The sequence below is a fragment of the Astyanax mexicanus genome, chromosome 14 (genome assembly GCF_023375975.1).
Source record: "Astyanax mexicanus isolate ESR-SI-001 chromosome 14, AstMex3_surface, whole genome shotgun sequence".
Lineage (NCBI taxonomy): Eukaryota > Metazoa > Chordata > Actinopteri > Characiformes > Acestrorhamphidae > Astyanax > Astyanax mexicanus.
In genome coordinates, this window is record NC_064421.1 from 13214138 (window position 1) to 13236582 (window position 22445).

The window sequence follows — 22445 nt, forward strand, 5'->3', positions numbered from 1 at the left end:
TTTCCTTGTATTGGCCAAAACGTTGCCAGTGCTGGCTGCTTAAACATTGATTAGTATTAAGAAAAATATCTGTATAAAGGCAGATATTTCAGCATTTCAGCAAAACACCATTAAGCTTATTCCAAATAAAACACACAGTACTGTGCAGAACTCTCACGCACCTTTTCTAAGAGATTTATAATGAATAAACGGCTTATCTGGACCCTAAGTGTTGATTTACTTTAATACTAGTACTACACTGATAATCAAATTAATATAAATAGCTTTAATGGTGGTTTTACATCTCCACAGCTCTTAGTTCTCATCATATGAACACTGGTTGTTTGGTGATGGAATTGAACACGTCCACTGGAACGCTGGCTTGGGATGTCTAGGGAAAAACCTGAATCACAAATACAACTTTCTTGAAAATTCTTGAGGAATTCGTCTTACTTTTACTGTGTTTATGTTTATCTGCATCTGTTCCAATACATCTACACAATTCGAAGTTTTACATGCTATTTACACTTATTGTTGAGATAAGTGGTTTTAAATAACTTAATTAGGTGCTTAAAAGTTCTGCACAATACTGCTTATGTGATCAAAATTACTGGAAACTTCCCACTGCATGGTAGCTACACTAACTGGCTCCACTCATCTCAGGTTTTTGGCTCATACATTAGGCAAATCTGTTACCTAGAACTGGGTACTTTAATATAAGCTGGCACAGGTTATAAATGAGCCGAGTGGGGACTAAAATATGATGTAAAAAAGCTTGCAGAGTGCTGATTGGACAGAGAGAGAATGGTTACTAAACACAATCCAATCAGCAACCCCCAGCTGTTATAAAGATGGTATTAACAGTGTCTTGCAATATTACCGGCTACATTTTCAGATGATGGGCTGGGCAGTAAACTTAAGTAGCATAGGAACCTCACAGTGGCAAAGCTGAATATACATCTAATATACCCATAAATATATACAAAGATATATTCCAAATATGATGATGCATCCCCAACACTTCTGAAAAAGTTTTGCTTATTTCCTTATTTAATGAATTTGCAAGATATCCTTTTAAACACTATTGACACATTCTGAGGAGTATTACTACACAATGGGGCAGATTTCCAACCACGCATTAAGCCTAGTCTTAAACTACACAGCATTATGAATGAAGATTTCCAACTGAAGGGAACATAGTCTACAAACAGGCTTAATGTTTGGGAAACCACAAAAAAAACAAGAATGTGAGAAAGTCCATTCTAGCAAAGCAGTTCCACAATACAAGTGACTTAAGAAAAAAGAAAGACAAAAATCAACAATAGAAACATGTACACACTTATACAAACAGGCCCCACATTGACCTATTTATATACACAGTAGCCATCTGCTATCTCAGTAAGGCTTTCTTAACCGTAGATTTGGTCCTGTGGCTTCCAATACTGTACAATAAAGAGCTGGAGGAACAACTGGGACTGTACATCTGTGATTTATTAGAAGAAACAAAAAATACAAAAAATAAAATAAAATAAAAATAAAGAGTTTCTACAGTGTTTTCTGAGATCAATCAGGGGATATCAGACAACATCAAAACAAGCATCATGTCTGACCAAAAAACAGCAATCTCTTAAATCTATGAAAACATTTTAACATTTGATACAAACACACTATCTTTAGAGAAAGCAAGTATAAAATCAGCAAGAAAATTTAAGGGATGGTGATAGGGATTGGGGTTGGGGTTGGTGGGTTACACCCCTGGTAAAAGAGGCATCTCTTCACTCACACATGCAAGTTCTGATCTGCTGATCTACAATGAAAGAAATGAAAAACAAAATTTCACTGAAAAAAAAAAAAAGAAAGAAGAAAAAAGTTCAGTTAGAGCCCAGGGCAAGCAGAAAAAACCCAGACAGATTAGAGTATGTTCTAAACAAATAATAATGAGGCCCATCCCAGATAACGTGCCCATGTGGGACCTGTGTGGGTATCCAACTTGGACCCAGAAGGTTTTCTCCATGGCTTTCAAATTGGCCCCAGTTATGTTAGGGTCAGTGATGGGAGCAGCAGTTTTCCAGACAGGGACTAAGCCTAGTCTTGGACTACATATTATTTTAAATTGAGATTGTTTTCCACTGAAAGGAAAATATAGTCTAGGTTTATAGACTAGGCTTAATCCCCGTCTGAGAAACTGTCCACTGCGCTGTGTATGACCTCAATGGGGCCTAAACACATCCCAGAAACAATGCAGGTACAAACCCATTCACAGCCCATCTCCACCAGGCCTCCACCTGAAACATGCTCCACCTACGCAAGCCCCACATGAGCATGTTGGCTGGGATGAGTGTAATTCAGTACTGTACTGCTTGCATGGGAAAAAGTGCACGCCATGTTCTCCGTCCAAGGCAACAAACAGGTTGAGTAGGTGGGGGCTGTCTGCCCAATGCTCTTGCTACTGCACACCAGTGTGTGCTTCAGTTCCCTGTGAGAGGAAATAAGGCACAGTGGAAACGAGAAGCCATTTCACATTAGCTGGGGCTTCCCCAACGTTGGCAGAGGGCGCAGAGGGCTGACCCAACCCGAAGAATATAAGGCAGTGTCCCACAGTACCTCACACACGATAAGAGGGGACTCTCGAGGACACCCTCAGTCCACAGTGTGAGGATCCCGAACGAAAAGAAACCCAAAACACAAAACGAAACGTGAACCTTTCCTGAAGATCCATCAACCAATTCGAACTCTCAGAGACCAATCCATCTGATCTACGACGCACATCCAGCGTGGATATAAAACGCAATAAAGTGTCACCAAGCCAATGGAATCTGCTGAGTGGAGAAGTGTTTGTTTTTAAGTGGCAGTCAAGCATAGAACAAGAGATGGGACAGTGTGTTGGACAGTCTTTATGCCAGGAACTCCTCCTGGGCCACTGGCTTCTGGTAGCCTCCGTTAGGGTGTTTGTGCTCATCCAGTGAATAGCTACCCTCATCCTTCTTCTTCATGCGGTAGACCATGAGAGCCACCAGCATGATGGCAAACGCCAGGCCCACCAAGCCACCTGCGATGACACCTGTAGAGGCAAGAAGAGAATTTATTAATGACCATTCTATTGGATTAATGAATTATAGTTACTTTTAATTATAGACACAATTAGGATATCTACACACAATGCATTGTAAATATAAATTGTTAAAACAAATAACTAAAATATTTCTAATTATTATGCTTTTAAAGTTTTAATATCCTTAATAAATAAATAATAAAAAAAAAACTAATTTAACCCATCAGGGAGAGCCCATTAACTTCATTAAAAAGTTTGTAAATACATTTTTTTAGCCATATTGAAGTAAGCAGAAATTGAGGTCAGGTAACATATATTACACGATAAATCAATAACACAATTGTAACCACGTATCTTTGATAGGATGAAGTGGAATAATTCCTACACTAAGCATATACAAACTACACTGAGAAATAAAACCATGTGACAATATTCTCTTTGCTTATTGGTCAGACTGGTCTGGGTTGGAAAGAAAGTAAATACAAGAAGAAGGTTGTGTCCTGGTCTAGTGCATACTTCATGGCTACAAAAAATATAGTGGCAACATACTAGTCTAAACTGTAGATACATCTTCCAATAGATTAAAAAATACAAAATATATACATTTGTAATCGTTTGGGAACAATGTGGTTCTGTTTTGTAACACACACCTGCCAGAACTTCTGTTCTCTCCAGCAAGTTTCCTTCGTCAGTAGATGCACCCAGAGCAACCTCGGACTCAGGCAGCTTCATTCTTGTTTTGGAAGAAATGTCATTGTCAAAGCCAAAGTCATCATCTTCCTGCTAAAATAAAAAGAAAAGAAAAAAAGTCAGTACAAGCATAAAAAAAGTATCTGAACATCAATGAATAAGATGCCTTTAGTGGAGACAGAAGCTGGGATCTGAAGATTTGGAGGGGTTTAGCCTCAAATGCTAACAGCTTGCATTGACAGTGTGGCATATAGAGTATGATGCTCCTTTAAACATAAAAGTGATACAAGCTGTTCTTTGAGTGAAGCTACAGAGGAAACACTTTGGTTCCATATAAGTTAGTATTAATAACCTATTAAATTGGAAAATAAATAATCGTAATCCCAGAAATAAAGAACCAGGCTTGTAATAGGAGTTGTCCCTATGTCTTAATTGCTTCTTAAAGCAATTAAAGACAAAAATCCATCAAAAAAATCTGGATTAGAATAAAAAAAAAAATCCATAACATATTTAAGGAAAAGAAGGCAAATTAAAACCTATATCAATCTACAACTTGCTCAAATCCAAGGAAATTTAGCACCATTTGCCTTTTTCCATGATTTATCTACCAAAGGCAGATTATATTTGACAGATTATCTTATTCTTTGATATACAGAGTCTATTAAATGCTTTATGACATGCTGTAGCATTGATGTCCTGAGAAATCCACGGAAACAATAATATTGTGCAGCGTTATTTTTAAGGCTTAATGATATAAGCATGGTTATTCATTTTTGGGACCAAAATGGTTATTTAATGGCATGATTAAAAAAAGCATTTGAATCATTTTTTAAGACTGTAGGTGTAAGTAACTCATATGCATGTTTTAAAAAAACGTGTATGGAAGTATATATTCAGGGTCTGGTTTTAATTAGTACCAATGCAATAGAAAAAAGTCAGCAAGACCTGGTACCCATACATGCCCACCTGCAAAATCAAATAATTGCACGTGTAATTATTAACCTATTAACATATTTTGAGCTCTTACCGGGATCTCACGGTTCACTTCTGGAATCATGTTTGCATCAATAGGGTCTTCAACAATAGCCTGAACTGTTGTAGACTCCACAGGTTCACCTGAGGCTTCTGTAGTTTCAGGTTCAGGTTCATATTTAGCCGCCACATTGCCTGATCCTGTCATTGTCGGCAGAGGTAAAGTTGTAGTCTCCATATCAGGTGCTTCTGTTGGCTGGTCATCGATGTCATCTGCAACTGAAGTGTCATCTACATTTTGTACCAGCAGAACAGATGTAGTAGATGTAGGCTCTTCTTCAACGTTCTCTGGGGTGGTTGTAGTTGTCGGTTGTTCTGTAGTTACAGGCAGCACAGGCAGCTTCTCCTCTACTGGAACAGTATCAGGGGTTTCTTGTTCCACACGTTGGACTGTCGTGGTTTCAACCTCAGGTATGTCTTTGACGTGGATGAATGATTTGACAGAGGTTAGAGATGGTTGAGTCTCTGGTATGTTGGTGGTGGAGTGCAGGGGAGCCGTGGTGCTGGGGCTTGCTGATTCAACACCAGCCTGGGGAATGACCGTTGAGGACAGCTGGGTGACTGCCTGCTCTGGAAGTTTAACAGGAGCTTCGGTTACCCAGGTCGTTTTTGTCATGTTGGTGTTTGGTTGTGTTGCCACCTCTGTTTCATTAATGTCTGTCATAAAAACTGGAAATGGAAAGAATGTTAAATGTTATAACACGGTAAAACACAAACAAACTAACCAACACAAATTAAATGCAGCTTGTAAACCTAAATACTGTACACTACTGTTCCAGGTTTGAAATCACAGTTAACAAATTAAATTGGCTTCTGATAATCAAGAATCGATTAAATTACATTTTTCTGCCCTAGGGATGGGTGATTTTGTAAAAGTAAAAAAAAATAACAAAAAACAAAAATTCAAAATAAATGATTGATTATCTATTATTATTATTATTATCTATTATTATTATTATTATTATTATTATTATTATCATCATTAAGTTTTAGTTTCTACATAACTTCAGTTTTTGCAAACGGATAGAATGTGCTATGTGCAAAGTCATGCAAGATCTATTGTTTCAATTAAATTAAATTTAAAAATATATCTATTTTTCATGAATAGTAAAGCAAACCCCTTCAACCTTACATGTAGCTTTTATATTAAACATAATGTAAACATAACATGCTTGTATTTCAGTTAGAGAAACGTGTAACATCTAAAACAAATCACTGCCACATAAAATATTATTTTTTTATATTTTTTATTATTATTTAAGTTTCTGACAAAAGTAATCGAAGTAATTCAATAAATCTAATTAATTTAATTAACCTCCCAACTCTACCCTGTCCTGTATTTAGATCTAGAAAGGGTTTAGTTTTTTTATGTAAATAACTGTAATAAAAATAAAAAAAAACTTTAATTTAATATATACAACGTATTATAATAAAGGGATGTCACACTAGTTCATATGGCTGAGCAATCAATAGAAAATGAACAAAAAAATGTGTTCTTACCATCATCTCCTGAGCCTGATCCCGAGAACTCCCCATCGTCTCCTGATGTCTCCTCATCCACAGACTCATCAGCACTTTGCTGAGAAAGAAATACACGAGAGAGAGAAAAAAATATATATTATTTATACATTTTATTTATGCGATAGTGAAATATGGGAATATTCATCAAAACCTTTGAAATGTGTTTCATTTTGTTTAGTTTCAGGGATTTGTTTTATTTTATTTTGGTGCCACCATGTGATATTTTACCATGGATTACAAAAAAGTCTCTACATGTGGTTTACACCACATAACAGCTTAATCAGCTTTATAACAGCTCACACAACTTCTGGTAAACTACGCTTGTGAGCAGCACAGTTCAAAAGAAATGGAGTCTTTGCCCCCCAGTCCTCCCTCCATGCTGTCCACACAGTCCCGGGACCCTCTGGCCCTGTGGCTTTATGAATCACTGCCCTGTGACCCCCAGCCCTATTTCTGAATATAAGCTTGTGAATGGACTCCATGGAGCCAGTGTATCTAAAGTGGTCTGCCAGCAGATGTTCAAGTCACGCTACTGAAATGACCATGGTTGTATTTCATTGGTGCTTTTGATTATACAATACAATACAATATAATATAATACAAAACAAGTCACCGTAAAGAGTGTACTATTAAATAATAAATGAAATGACGACAAATCATTTAATACCTCTTAAAATATCACAACCCACAGGAAACTGCCTTGAGGTGCAAGCTAAAGAATAATTAATTAGTGGGAACTGAAAACTGTCAACACGTCAGTTCAACTCATTTTGGTGGCAAAAGCCAACTTCCAAAAACACATGAGGAAGTTAAAAGTCTACATAAAATCAGCATAAATGAGCACTAATTTTAGAAGTTTAGAACTGCCATCTGTGGATGTGGTTTCATACTGTTTGGATGTATGAAATACTGCATACTGCTTTGTTTTCCTCTGGTATCGCTAACTGCAAAGCTAACATGGGACAATGCTAAGATGAGACATAAATGGTTAAACGTGTTAAATAGTTGTAAAATCAGCTGTGGTAACTCCAAACTATTTAGTTTACTGCTTTTTTGATATGTTCTGAAACAGTGTATACTACTTGTGTATAAAAATTATTTTTTACTTGGGTCTGGTGTCATTTCCAGCTCCAACATAGCCAACTTCTGAGGTAACCTGAACACAGCATATATATTTACTGCTAAGCTAACTGCTAATGAAGCAAAAGGTGCTCCCCTGTAAGTGAGGACTAATGGTAGATTCAATTATTAAACAATATTTTTAACTTTAACTTAAATTACTTTAACCACAACAAAAAAAAATTAATATCAGCTTTTCAAAATATAGAAATTTGAATTGATCTGTGCATTTGTTGTAATAAACTAGGCCTTTCACAATAACTGTTTTTGCTTGGATGATATATTGTCCCAAAACTGACTGCAATAATTACGGCAACGTAGAGCTGCCAGCCATAGAAATATAATTTGACTCAGTAGCATGTAATAACGTAAAAGGTTTCATATTATAACGTGATATTTATTACGTTATAACGTGATATCTATCACGTTATTTCGTGATACAAAACTATTATGTTATTTCATGATATGGTATTTTTACGTTATATCGTGAAATTATCATGTTATTTCGTGATAAGAAATTATCATGTTATTTCGAATTATGAAATGATCATGTTATTTTGTGATAAACATTTATCAAGTTGTTTCATGATATTTTAACGTTATAACGTGAAAACATCAATATGGTTTTACTTTGATACATGGCCAAGCCAGCGCGCTTCCATTTCACTTCACGTCGCCTCCAGCTACAGTGCTCAACAACTGTAGAATTCCACCATGCCTTAAACCAAGCTTGAAATAGAACTGAATTAAGTCATGCAGACGAGCCATGTTCCTTCACTGAACCTGGTAAGTGTTGAAGTGCTGAATGGCCTAATATCATGAAATAACATGATAAATGTTTAACATTAAATAACGTGATAGTTGCATATCTCAGAATAACGTGATAATTTCTTATCTCAGAATAACGTGATAGTTGCATATCTCAGAATAACGTGAAAGTTGCATATCATGAAATAACATGATAGTTCCTTATCTCGGAATAACGTGATAATTTCATATCACGAAATAACGCGATAATTTCTTGTTATAACGTGAAAATACCACATAATGAAATAACATGATAATTCCATATCATGAAATAACGTGATAAGTATCACATTATAACATGGTAAATTTCACGTTATAACATAAAACTTTTCACGTAATTACATGATACTGAGCCAAATATATATTAGGGCTTGGCAGCTCTGAGTTTCCGTAAATAATATACTATTTCGGTGACAAAATACTAAATAGCATAATAATGTATTTACACCCTTTCAAGGAACAATGGATTTCTGAATATTAACCGTTAAGTGTTAACAAATAAAACAAATAGGGGGATTTTTTTTTTTTTTTTTTTAAGTTTGCATACTGTCTGATTTGTGTCACTAAGCTCTTTTAGTTATGAAAAACATAATGGGCCATTCTGAGGACAGCAGAATGCATCAAGGTCACGTCCATATATTTTACAAACAGGTCTATAAAAGCTCCTGTTTTAATCATGTATCTATGATGGGTAATACATGCACGATAAACTACGTACTATAAAAAACTAGCTAGCTAATTCACCAGCTGGCTTTATCAGTCACATTACTATACTGGTTAATAATCAGCAAGCTTTTTTGGTCACCATGATCCACTACGGGCAGAGGACCACAGGTTGAAACCAATTGATTTAAACTTTACAATCTCAGGATTTGCTTGAATAATTTCTCTATACTTCAATTCTCCAGCACCAACAGCAAAGCTGAGCTTCAGCAGGCCTCACGGCTGCAGTCACTGGCCTCAACATGGCATGCTATCAGTTTTCACAATGTTTCAGCTCAATAGCCAATCACAAAGAAGCACTGTGGCACAGGGTCATATTACAACTGGGTGAAGAAAATGATTAGAGCTTTAGGTGGCTTGGGTCCTCCAACAGGATAAGGGTAAAAAGAGAATACAACATTAGAGGAGAAAAAAAAAAAACAAGATCTACAAGAAGTCAATAAGGATAAGAATGCGTGTCGCTATTCTGTCCCGAGGCGAGCAACTGCCGTTCAACTTCAGTTCTCATTAAATTTGACTAGAGTTTAACAAATGCAATCCAGACCCAACAGCTGTAAAGCTCATCTGTACCGCTGGAGCTCAATTAACTCAATTTTTCTGTGATTGTGAGGGGATGCTATGGGATATTTTGGAATTCCTGGGCCACTCATTTCTAAATTACATTGTGTCAACCTAAAATGAGCTCTAGCTGCACCTCTAATCTTAAAATAGGGCTTTTTTTAGGTTTAGGCTATGCATGTTTTTCCAATGATGTATTTTCAGAAAGCCAATGTGGTATAAGCACATATATAGCACACTGCAAAGCTCAGATGCAGACTGGCAGGCAGGAATTGTAAGCATGCTTTTATAGCGACCACATTTACAAAGAAACTGCAGTGAAGGAAAACGGCCAAACTGCATTTAGATTAAGCAAATTACTCAGAACAAGCATCAAATAAACATTGGGACTAGGGGTGTGCCATATCATACTCAGGACAAGAACTTGACCTTGTACTATGATACTGTAAGCAAGACATGCAATTAACCAATCACAACAGTAAATATCTAATGAACAGTGTAAAATTATGCCAGTAAAAAAAAAAAAACACTAAACAAATCACTGCATCACTGTTCGACAACAATCTCTACCTGTAAAGGTAAACTAAACTAATAATGAAAAAATAAAATCTATACAATATTGCCAAACACATATTGTGATACTTTGATATATTGATATTTTCTTATGCCCCTCAAAAGCAGTCTATTTTGTATTTGTTTTGATGTTTTAAGCATATTTTTGTATAGTTGTTTGTATGTGCAGTTTGCTTGCATGCAGTAAATTCTAAACATTTAATTATTTTTACTATTACATCATTTGTTCTGTTAGATTATTATTATTTTATGCATACTCTTGGACTATTCTTGGTAAGTTAGTGAACAAGTTAACAAAATAGATCTATACATTTCTATAACATTTATTTTTGCTGCAGTAGTACATAGTCTCGTACTTGGGAAAATTTCAGCATTTTGTCATTAGGAACGTAAGAAAATTGAGAAATCAAACTTACATGGTATTTAATTTTGCAATACTGTATATATTTAAAAAATGTATTTTATTTTATTATTAGTTTACATATAACGATTGGTGTCAGACTGGGTTTTATTTAGTGTTGTGTAAACTGTGAGAAAAAAAAACTTATTTTATTTAGATTTTTTCTAAATTTATTTAAAACAAACAACCATAATCATAATCTAATTTTTAAATATACACAGCCCAAACAGTCATTGCAACACTATATTGAAATATTGTGTTATTATTTTAGGGCCATATGTCCTATGCCTAATTATGACCAAACTACACTTGTTTTGCAAAGTAGTTACCTTTATATTACTTATCTGCAGATTTTGTATTCTGCCCCATGATTAACATGGATATCTGACACAATTAAGTCAATGCAAAGTCAAACTACATTAAATGACTTCTAATCCACTGGTTTACCACACTGGAGCCTTAACTGGTGAGGAGCTTGACTGGGAGGTAATGCACTGTAGCGTATAAATAGCCCAGCCAGAGTGAAGGCCACCAAACACTCACATGCATGCGATACCCCACCTCCAGACTTCCACAGCCCCTCTGTTCCCTGGGTTAACACGGGGGCTTTCTGGAAAGGAAGGAGGGGGTTGATGTTTCACACAAGCTGCTGATTTCCTCAGATCACTGAAATCAGCACAGGCTGCAGGTCTGCACATGGTTTTCTTGAATTAAACCCGTAACACTGGAACGCTGGGGATTTTTTCCAGCATGCAGAGCAGCGAGACTGCAGCGTTTAAGAGCTGGTGTCTGAAGAATAATGGCAAACATGTTGGCATTCTGAAAGATAAGGGGCATTTCCACTCCCCGCTTCCTCTCATACACAGTCAAGGCCAAAAACTCTTCAAGGAAGGACAAGTGGAAAGTACTGATTGTTTTCTGCAGAAAATTCTGCAGTTAGGGCTGGGCTTCTACAAGATATAAAAAAAATGATCATATTGTAATATCAAACCTGCTAAATACTGATAATCAAAAAGATCATTATAGCTTTAATTGTGCTGTATTGCATACATCACATTTCTCTTAAACATATCAGAAACCAAACAAAATAATGTATATATTTTTTGCATGTTTCATTAATTTTGCGTTTACTTGATTCAATAGAAAAATAGGCAAACAGATGTAACAAATGTATTTTTTTTCTTGCTTTTTAAAGAAACAAATAGAAGATGCTAAGACTAAATTAGCTCAGCTACTATAACTATCCTAGCCCTGTACAGCTCGTTATGACAGTAGAGCTTAAACATGATCTGTTCATCTGCTACGTTCCTTATTCCTTGCTCTCATCCCTAAATGCTGCAAGGGGACAGGGGAGGACTGTGGGCTTGAAAATGTTGCAAAGACATTCTCTGGTCCTTTGGTAGAGGGAACACTGAAACAGGCCTTAAGTTTAAGGAGTAAATGTTCAGTATTAATTATTTAGTAACATCAGTAACATCATTCTTAGATTCTTGGATTTTCAGTTGCCAAATATCCAGTGCATCCTTAATGTTTATATGTATTGGAATTTCTGTGAGAAAAAACTATTTACAAGTTCTTTCTTGCCCTTTTAAAGTTCAAACAAGTTATTCCCTTGCATACACAACCCCAGTGTGACACAAACTGTGTCTGGAAGCCCTCAGCCAACAAGTTCAACAGGAAGACGTTATCTTCCTCTGGTTGGTACGCTCAGCATCACTTTAATCCTCACTCTATGACCATGACAGGGCCTCTATAAACACAGGCCTTTAGCAGGCAAGGCCTGAGAGAGACTCACACTATCAGTTTATGTTTAAAAACACCCTGTTCCTCACCAAACTCTGCCCCATTTACTCACTTACAACTAAGCACATCACAACTCAGCCACGTCATATCTGTGGAACTAACAGAAATTTCAACAAAAAAGGGCGGAAAAGAGAAGGAACATTTTTCTTAATTTTGAATAGAAGTCAATGTAAAATAAAGCTATTGTTCCAAGGCCTTTTGGAGTATTTCTATAGGTCTGTTCATTCAGAAATACAGAGCCCAGCTACATTGGAAAATCTAAAAAAGAGAAGAAAAAAAACACACAAGTTCAAGTACAAGTTTTTCACTGGATGGCAGCAAGATTGTAATCCACAACACTGAACTGAAGTTGAGGAGGGTTTGACCCTTCGTTTCTTTTTAACACTATTATGCTGGAATGTTATGCTACAACTTTGTTTCCCAGAATGCCACTAAGTAGGCTTATAAGCACTGGCACTCAATGTGAAACCTATGGTGTAAGATCTTTGCTGCTGGTCCCCCCCCCCCCCATTTCTTCTCACCCCCCACCCCCACCCTCCCTCATTATCCTCACACACTCCTGCAGCCGCAGACGCTGTGGTTCAATGCAGCCCTTGAGTGGCCTGCACACGGGCACCTATGGAATGCGTCTTATCCGAGGGGGATTGGGGTTTTATTGGATATGCTGACAAGAGGCTTTCAGTACCTGCCCAGGTTGACAATCTGTTAAAGAGAGAGAGGGAATGAAAGAACAAGAAAGAAACGAGAGAGGGGGACTGAAAGAACGAAAGAAAGAATGAAGAAAAAAAGAGAAAAAATAAGAAACAAGAGAAAGAAAAAAAAGAACTAGAAAGAGTGAAAAAGGAAAAAAAAAGAAAAAAATGAAAAACCAAAAAGGAGAAAAACAACAAAATATTGAATTTAAAAAAACTGAATAAAAGTGTGAAGAAATAAGTCAAATAAAAGGAAGAAAGAACAAAATAAAAGAAGCAAATGGTGAAAGCAAACCTAAATACAAAAGTGGGAAACAAAGAGAAAAAAATAAAAACATAAGAAAGAAATAAACAAAAAGGAGAAAGAGAAGCAAATAGTGAAAGTAAAATTTTATTAAAAAGTGAGAAACAGAACGAGAAAAATATATATAAAAAAAAACAAGAAATAAACAAAGACAGACATTGAGAGGGAAAAAAAGATTGAAAGAAATGAAAAAGGACAATGAGAGAAAGAGAGAAAGAAAGAGAGAAAGAAAGAGTTAAGTGCTGAGTGCCATGATGGCCCCACTCAACAGCCAAATTTGACCAGACAACCCTGCTGAGCTGAAGAACATGTAAAAAGAGTCAAATATCGATCAATACTTCACACCAATCACCACGTTATACACAAGCACACTGCTACACCATCTCAGGAGGAGCTACTGAAGATGCTGTGTAGAAGTATTCTGTATGAAGTGCTAATACTGAAGGCCAGTAATGAAGGCCCTCCTTAAACTGCCTCTGTCTGACAAGTCTCAACCCCTCCAGGTAGTCTGGTGTCACCAGTGATCCGGGATAAGTTCTGAAAAGCAGTGGAAAGAAACAATGCAGCATGATGTAATTCACACCTGCAAAACGTCATGTAAGCTCAGTCCACAGGCTCGGCAAACAGAGAACAGCCCTGCCAAGAAAACGCCTCACTGAAAGATGGGTGTGACCAGTCCACCAATAGACGCTGAAGAAAAAGACGATGTGCGCTCAACAACCACGCTTCACTAATCGTGATTTACGCTTTCAGTCATGTGACAAACAGGCTGAGACATATAGAGGACTCAAATCTGATGCTGGGAATTTCCTCCAACAGTGCATCAGAAATAGAGCACTGCCAAACAGCTGTTCCTGAGTGAACTATATGAGGTGCAGAGAAAAAAAATAGAAATGAAAAACAATTCTAAAGGATATAGGAAGTATTTGAGATCTTCTCAGCTAGAGATCTAGCTTGACTAAAACAAAAATTAAACCCAGAATTTGCAATATCAATATACATCGCAATACAATTCAATATCGCAATTTTCTCAGTGATATGATTTTTAAAACACATTTTCGGTATTTTACTATACATTGTTCCAGATTTCTCTTGAATATACGGATTCGGACATATGGATTCAATTTTTCTTTTCCAAACTATTTTTTATTTTTATTGTTAGTCTAAACCAGGTGTTGATATGATGAGAACTATAAATAATACTAAACTCCCAGCATGAGACTGTGAGATGTTTGAATGAACACAATGATGTAAAAACCCTACTTTTATTATTAATATTGGTGTTGTACGGATATTAGAGTAGATAAAACGTATTTCCAGATAAGGAGCTTTTTTAATTAATATTTTCACAAGCACATAACTTCTGTAGAACACTGTATACCTTAATTGTAAAGCAAAATCACAGTATTTCCATATAAATGAAAAAATAGAAATGCTCAAAAACTTCTTCCACTGACTTTCATTAAAAAACGTAACCATGTTTTTGCCCAACAGCAACAAAAAAGTAATGTTACAGGGAACCTGGCTTCATTTACAACACAGAATAAAATACATACTATAAAATGTCTTGCTAGCTATAAACAGGTTTCTGCTTTCACTTCTTCATACATGCTTTCATGTCTTTCTTAAGAGTACACAATCACACCATTGTAAAAGCTCCAGCCTTCGGTTAATAAATAATTTCCCCTTCATGGCGCGTTTTTCTGCCACATGATTTATGATCAGGATTGAACTACACTTTCCAAACAGCCTGCATTTGAAGCCAAGAAGCACACGTTCAGTGGAAGAGTCGGATCAGCCCAATAAACAGGATTAGCAGTCGGGTATCTCACAAAGAGCCTGTTAATTTGTGACATCTGACAATAGCAGGTAGATAGGCTTCCAGAGAACGTGTGAAAACCACTCTGTGATCCATTCACACTTCATCAGAACGTGGTGCCGCCAGACTGCCCCAGCTGTTGATATGTAAACGAATCCAGACGAGATTACACAGATCCGCATTTTTGGGGGAGGAAAGGGTGAAGGGTCTTCTGCTGAACTGATTTTAAATGGAGGTGTTCACAAAAAAAAAAAAAAAAAATAAAACAAATCTAATTTATTTTCTCCCTTAGTCGACTCTCCAGGACAAGTTATAATACAACTAACTAACTAGACTGCACTGAATTGTGACTAGCATGTTAATCGATGGGTAGTGTGCTCGTTTACAGCTAATATTCACGTAACGCAAAGAACACAGATGGAATCACAGCACAGAGGCTTAAAACACAAGTGACAAAAGTGCAACAAACAGGAAAAAAAAGGTTCATAAAAATAGCTTCATATAGTCACTGTCACTGTGAACAAACCTTGTGCTTGGTTAGCATTTCACTTCGTGAGATAAATATATATAGCTGTGAATTTTGTTACATTCGATGATCAATGGACTATTGTTTTTACTTCAAAATGCCTTTTTTTATTGTTTTCAAGAAAAATGTTCTTACTCCTGTAAATTTGCTATGTTGTAAATTTAAGATTTTGCCTGATATTTGACTATGATACAGATAGGCAATACGTTTTGGAAGACCTTAAGATACACAATATGTCACATATTTGTTCCAACTGACATTTGATAAAAGAACCATTAGTGCAGTCTTTTAAAAATACAAAAAAAACAGTGGTTTTAATTAAATCTCTTTATCCTTGCTGAAGCATACTGTATTGAGCCATAATAAATCACGACAACAATATTTATGTCCTACTATTGAGCCCATACTACTGACGTTCAGGCACTCCTTAATTTAACCGCATTAAGAAACACTGCTGTTTCAGTATTAATGTATCATCATATTACCATTACACCCCTACAAACATGTCTTTGCCAGTAGACAACATTTGCAGCAATTAAGGATTATTCAGCTCCTTTAATACAAGTAATCCAAACACTGGTGTGATTTAGTTCTTTGAACACAATAACAAAAGATATTCATCAAATGGAGAACGGCATTCGCAGTGCTCCGTGTGGTCAGACACTAGCTCTGAGTCAGTGAAGATGACACAGCAGTGTGAACAGGCCCGTAGTCAAAGCAATTAGTCTGTTATGACAGCGAGCCCAGCATGGTCACAGCACATCGCCAGCTGTCCAATTAGCTTTTGACAAAAGTGTGTGAATGTGTAACTGTATATGGTTATGATCCTTAAATGATTTCACAAAAGATTCAAAACTTAATTAGCCATGGATAAATGTATTGCTCTTTAAATGGGCTTTAATCGACCATGTTTTGCTTTTTCTCTATAAAAGGCTACAAGTTAATATAGGACTGAATGACTCAAGCCAAGATACAGGATGATTAGTCCAATGTTGACCCCCATGTCAGACCAAATCTCTCTCAATCCCAACTGAGTAAATGATCTAATCTCTCACATACTTTCTGCTTTTTTACCAAACCCCCTTTTAGAAAAGCCAGCGTTTCCAAACTCAACACCAGAGGAGCTAGAAAACCAAACATCTGAGGAGATGACAGACAAGGGGAACTAATGGCAGGAAGAAAGGACTAGCTGGGTGTGTTCAGTTTGTCTTTACGTTTTAGTGTGTTTGCTGGCTGATAGCACCTGGTGCCCTGCTTGGCGCTAAAATGCAGAGTACTTAGCTACTGTACATCAGAAGAACAGAGCTGACCTCAGCCTTCAGGAAATAGCCTGTAAAACAGGAGATGGATGCTGGTTCCTGTTATTTTTGGTCCCCCAGAAAGTACATACAGCCCACAGTAAAATACAGCCCACAATCTCCTCTGTACATTAATTGAAACATAAAATATGCCAAAGAAAAAAATAATTTAGAAGGTGGTCTTTACGGTGAAGCAGGCTAAAGTAAATAAGCAACCCAAATGGACTCCAAAACGACATATACTATACACATAGCATAACAATACCAATGCTGCCTTTGGGGTAAAGTTGGCTAAAGTAAAGAACTAACAGAAATTTACTCTACTCTAAGTATATATATATATATATATAAAACCTAGTGTCTGGCTCTTACCACAAACCAAAAAATGTGCCTACCATAATTATGCTTCCGTACTACTATGGTGGAACAGTATGTGGCACATCCACAACTTTCTCCTTTGTACACTGTCTAAATAAAGAAACAGCCCAAATAATGGCAGGCTCAATTAACAGCCAAAGACTAATCAGCCTCAGAATTCTGAAAGCACCCTTTAGGACAAAGTAAGCCACAGTAAAGAACCAACCTAAATTGACTCTATTCCAACCTTACATAGCCTACCACAATTATTCTTCCCTACAACTATGGTGGGAAGGTATGTGGCACAGTTATTCATATTAAAAAAAGGAAAAGGTGCAGTCAGCACAAACTAAAAGGCTGTTTATGCACTATTACATCTCTGCGTCAAAGCAGCCCAGGATCATTAAGACCTGGCTGAAAGAACAGCCATGAATAAATGGCCTTAAGCCGTACCAACTTTCCGCTCCAGCATTCCTGACCTGGCAGTCATGTGAGAATGCTTTTACAAGGTGAGAGATGTGCCTCCTTTCTCACCAGCCATGGAAAGAGATACTTGGAAATCAGTGTTCCAATCACAACTCTTACTTATGCAACAGCATCTCAACCAATGCTATCAAGATATACGATAACACAAGTATTTGACAGGCCTATGCATATAACTAACATGGAGATACTCACGCCTGCAAACAGTCAGACCTAGCAAACATGCTCTTGTGGGGCTCACATAGGTGGAACATTGCTAGAGGGGTTGGGTTCTGAATGATGAGTCCCATCTTTAGTCCCCACATAAAGTGTACATCCCAGATAGGGACCCATCATTGACCCTGGTTTGCATCCATATGTAAGACCAAAATGGAACCAATGGCAGGGGTGATAGTGAAAAAAAATCCTGAGCCTGAACTTTTTTTTCCTGTTCCAACAGGGTGAGGAAGGGGGGGGGTTGTTGGGGAGGGACAACAGACTGCATATGTGACGTAACATAGGCATAAATGTTGACACATTATTCAAACATTTAATAGTCTGTGTATAACCTTATTGTCAAGTGACACATTTTAGATAACGTTTTCATTTTCATATTTACATTTTCTCCACTCTTGTAAAAAAAGTGCACTTTTATTTTTTTTTTCTACTGAGAGCTCTTCTTAAGATGGTGTCCTTGTGTAAAATAATGTAACTTTATGTTTCATAGAGATTTTTATAAACGTCAGGACATGTGGTCTTACTGTGAACTACAAATGAACAGAAGTCACATTACAGCAGTGTTTCTCAACCCTGATCCTGCATATTGTACTGCATATTAACACTGTTCTGCATATTCTACTGCATATTAACACTGTTCTGCATATTCTACTGCATATTAACACTGTTCTGCATATTCTACTGCATATTAACACTGTTCTGCATATTCTACTGCATATTAACACTGTTCTGCATATTCTACTGCATATTAACACTGTTCTGTATATTCTTCTGCATATTAACACTGTTCTGCAGATATTCTTATGATTTTAGCCGATCTGATTCAGGAGTTTAGGGTTAAGCAGTTTATCAGAGCTGTGTGTGGATGAAACTGGTGAAACCGGTGAAACTGCTCACTTTCAAGAAGCTGCAGTTCCTCATCCAACCACTAGTGGGAGCTGCAGCAGCAGCACAAGCCCCGCTCTCTTCACTCAGTCACAGCTACAGCCCAGCCATGGGCTACAGAGCTCAGCTCAGCCAGTCTGGAGCGTTTTTTTTACACGTTTTTTTTAAGTTCATCTGTGTAGGAAAAGGTTTTAAAAACGGATAATACAGCTCTCTACAGTTCACCTTTCAGCCAAAGCAGCTAACAGCAGCAGTTGTCACGGAGGCACTGCTCGGATTACATTATAAACAGGTCAGTTAGCGCGCTGCTAACCTCATGATGTTTATAACTACGGAGTTTAGTGGACACACCACGGCTGCAAGGTTAGACTGTTGAAGGCTACTGAAGACTATTAAAGGCTATTGGAGGTTATTGAAAGGGTTATTGGAGCAGAAATCAGTAAAGGCTGGTTAGATAAGTGATTCACCTCCTCGTCCTTTACTGCGGTGAAACTGCGACTAGCGCTGTCACAGTGATGTTTATTTAACGTCATTAAAACTGATTTTGTCAGGTATTGTCTTATAAATATTTACACAGAACTTATATCTCTCCTAAAAAGCGTTTATTTTGGTCAGTAACATTCATGTTTATTTACTAGCAGCGTAAATTACCAGTGTTTGCTTTGGTGTGGAAGTAATTAGGGGAATCTGTACCAGCCAGGTTTGCCAGGCACCTGTGTGGCATTAATGTGGCATTTGGCCCCGCCCAAGATCGGTGAAAATCTAGGTGAAATGAAGATCAGGTGGAAAACACAATTTTAGTTCAGTGATCAGGGTTAAGAAACTGCTTTAAACTACAAACATAAAGTACTGTACTAAAATCTGACTATCCACTACATCTGGCTTCTAGCTAATTAGCTATATTCATTTTCTCCTGTAATCCTAAACTAATAACGACAGTGAAATATGTGAAATAGTGATTAGCTGATCAGGTACAGGGCAAGTTAAACATTAAGTTACATATATAGTTTATTTATTTTCTAAAACCTTGACTCCCTATCTAGCTAATTCCAAACTCAAGCTAACTCACTAACACAGCTGCAGTTTATTAATCACAGTGGGTTTAATCTGTGTGCTGATACAAGAAGTGTATTTTTAACCAGCTATCAGAAACATATCATCACAGTTTACGTGTTTAGCCTACCGTTATCTTTTTTTGAGAAAAATCTCCGTATATCCAGATCTGTTTTTAAATCAGCTGAAGCTGCTGCGTCCGATCCCGCTGCTAAATCTCACAGCAAGGGAGGGGCTTCCAACGCTCCTCCGCGCGCCGCAAAAACAGCAAGCTGATTGGCTGTTTCTACTGAGAGGCGGGACTTAATACCTGAACCGGCTCTATTTATTTATTTATTTATTTATTTTATTTATATATATATATATTTTTTTTTATAGAGCCACGCTACGCCGGATTTCCGGCGCGGCGCCGGAACGCTATCACCCCTGCAATGGAAAAGAACTTTTGGGATCCTATTTGGGCTTCACATATAGGCTCCACATGAGTATGTTATCATGGCATGTATACCTTATGATATATGAGATACAACCACATAGAGCAGGTTTACAGTTGAGGTATGAAGTAGTTTTAGTGAACAGTGACTTGTGGGGCCAAGTGTTGGCTGATCCAAGTGGTGATAAGCTCTTACCTGGTAGACTAAGCAAGCCTGGATCATCTGTGTAAAAGAGGATGGGATCCTAGATAACATGGCTATGTGGGGCCTGTACATGTAGCTCAATGAGGAATCTGGGAAGTTTCAATCAAGTATCAAAGGATTTGTCTATGTTGGTCCTACATATGAACGTCAGGGATGGGACTAGGAGGAGTTAAACAAAAGGAAACATGTCCCATGTGGGTTTTAAATTGCATATGGGGCCTAGATGGGGCCCATTTGAGATTAGGGTAGGCTGTAATGATGGGGTCCATTTGGGAAATCCAACTTGGTCCTGGTAAAAACAGTTTTTGAGCTCATGCCCACCTTAAACCCAAATGGAAAGCCCTTGAAACCTACCTGGATCCCACCTAACCCATTTAAATGTTGTTTGGGATGTTTACACTATCATGTAACCACCAATTAATGGTCCTAGGCTAGGACATTAGTATGTACTTACAGCAAGGATAAAACACACAAAGCTCAAGGCTCAAGTTTACATTAAAAATAATAATTTCTTAATAGTGGCACCAAAAAGCAACCGGTTAAGCTGACAAAAATATAACAAAGCAATGCTTTAAATGCCTCATTTGAAGTAAATAAAGAAATAAAACAACAACCCCTAGAGCTAAAGTCTATTACCTACTTTCCCACGAATACACCCCGGGCATATACAGCGCCATTGATCCCTATCATTCACAGACAGACGCCACACTGGGCTTGCTGCTACTCACCGACACAGTAACAGTAGGTATCCACAAGAAGAGGCAAATAAGAAGCGTGGTTCTGGACGCAATCCTCATTTTCAAGCAGCAGAAAACCGAGCAGCCTGGTTTCAGCCTTTTCAGATTATAAAACGACGCTTCCAAACGCGCTGAGCCCACAAACAAGCCGTCCAACTCCTCCAACAGTGTGAATCCAGCCGGTAAACGCTCCCAAGAAGAGCCTCAGTGAAGAGACGCAAACCCCGCCCCCGATCCACGATTGGACCAAGGTGAGTTCACGCCCCGCCCACCTCACCAAATATGGTTACTTCCCTCAGTATTCGCTCCAAATGTGACGAAAAAGTCGGAATATTCAGTTGATCTGATAAGCTCATATTTACCGATTATTTTCTGTGAACTTTCTCACAGCATGTAAAGAGACAAGCTGTGTGCAGAGACCGTTTGTAACAAGTTTGTTTTCACTAAGATACACATCATTACAACAAGAAAAGAAAAATACAAAAGGGCATCTCTATTTTTGCTTATTTTCATGTCTTGACATGGCTCCAAAATTACCTGAGACAAAATCTTTTTCATATTGACTTTCATTGAAAGTTAAGATCTTCTACTTTACCCTCTCATAAAGCTGCCAAGGTAAATGTAACACGTATCAACTGTATCAAGCTTAATTCGAAAATAGAAATTTGGGTATAAAAATGTTTTTTTTTCATTTAATTTTTCAATTATTTTGTTTTTTCATTTCAGCCTTTCGCAAAAAGAGTTTTGTCCATTTTTGTGTCTTGTAAAACAAATGTGATGTTATAATCCAACTTGCAAAATGCAAAAATGGAAAAAATAGAAAATAAGGAAAATATATATCTTTTTTTAATTTTCCTGAAATACCGATCGTGAGGGGCAGAGATGAAAAAATTAAAACTGTGAAAATGGATGAAAACATTACTTTTACACTGCACTACATAAAAAATGAGTTTTTGCATCCACTTTTCTAGCTTTGCATTTAGTCTAAAACAGTCAGAAAACAAAACTGCTAAATGTTACACTGACCAGCCAGTGTGTTTCGGCACAAAAAAGGCCTGAGTGCCAAAATGCATTAGTTATTTTTTGTATTTCTAACAAATTGGAAATAATCCAGTCAACAAGTGCTGCAGGGTTTTTTTTTTTTTTTTTTACTAAACGTGTTGCTAGGCACTTTGTTGTG

General features: G+C 37.2%; 1 protein-coding gene across 1 annotated transcript; it reads right to left on the reverse strand.

Moving 5' to 3' along the window:
- Positions 1-1452: 1452 nt before the first annotated feature.
- LOC103025644 (syndecan-1) lies at positions 1453-21459 on the reverse strand. Its single transcript, XM_007257316.4, has 5 exons — positions 21257-21459; positions 6254-6332; positions 4749-5422; positions 3682-3814; positions 1453-3040 (listed from the first exon to the last, which is right to left on the reverse strand). The coding sequence occupies exons 1-5, from the start codon at positions 21323-21325 to the stop codon at positions 2874-2876; spliced, it is 1122 nt and encodes a 373-aa protein (XP_007257378.3). The 5' UTR covers positions 21326-21459; the 3' UTR covers positions 1453-2873.
- Between the last annotated feature and the right edge of the window lie 986 nt (positions 21460-22445).

What these genes read in the sequence shown, in the direction of transcription:
- LOC103025644 (XM_007257316.4), bottom strand. Translation starts at nt 21,325, where the DNA reads ATGAGGATTGCGTCCAGAACCACGCTTCTTATTTGCCTCTTCTTGTGG. An exon ending in ATCAGGCTCAGGAGATGATG is followed by an intron (nt 5,423 to 6,253) that starts GTAAGAACACAT and finishes TTCCATTTCCAG; the next exon opens with TTTTTATGACAGACATTAAT. An exon ending in GAGAACAGAAGTTCTGGCAG is followed by an intron (nt 3,041 to 3,681) that starts GTGTGTGTTACA and finishes TTGCCTCTACAG; the next exon opens with GTGTCATCGCAGGTGGCTTG.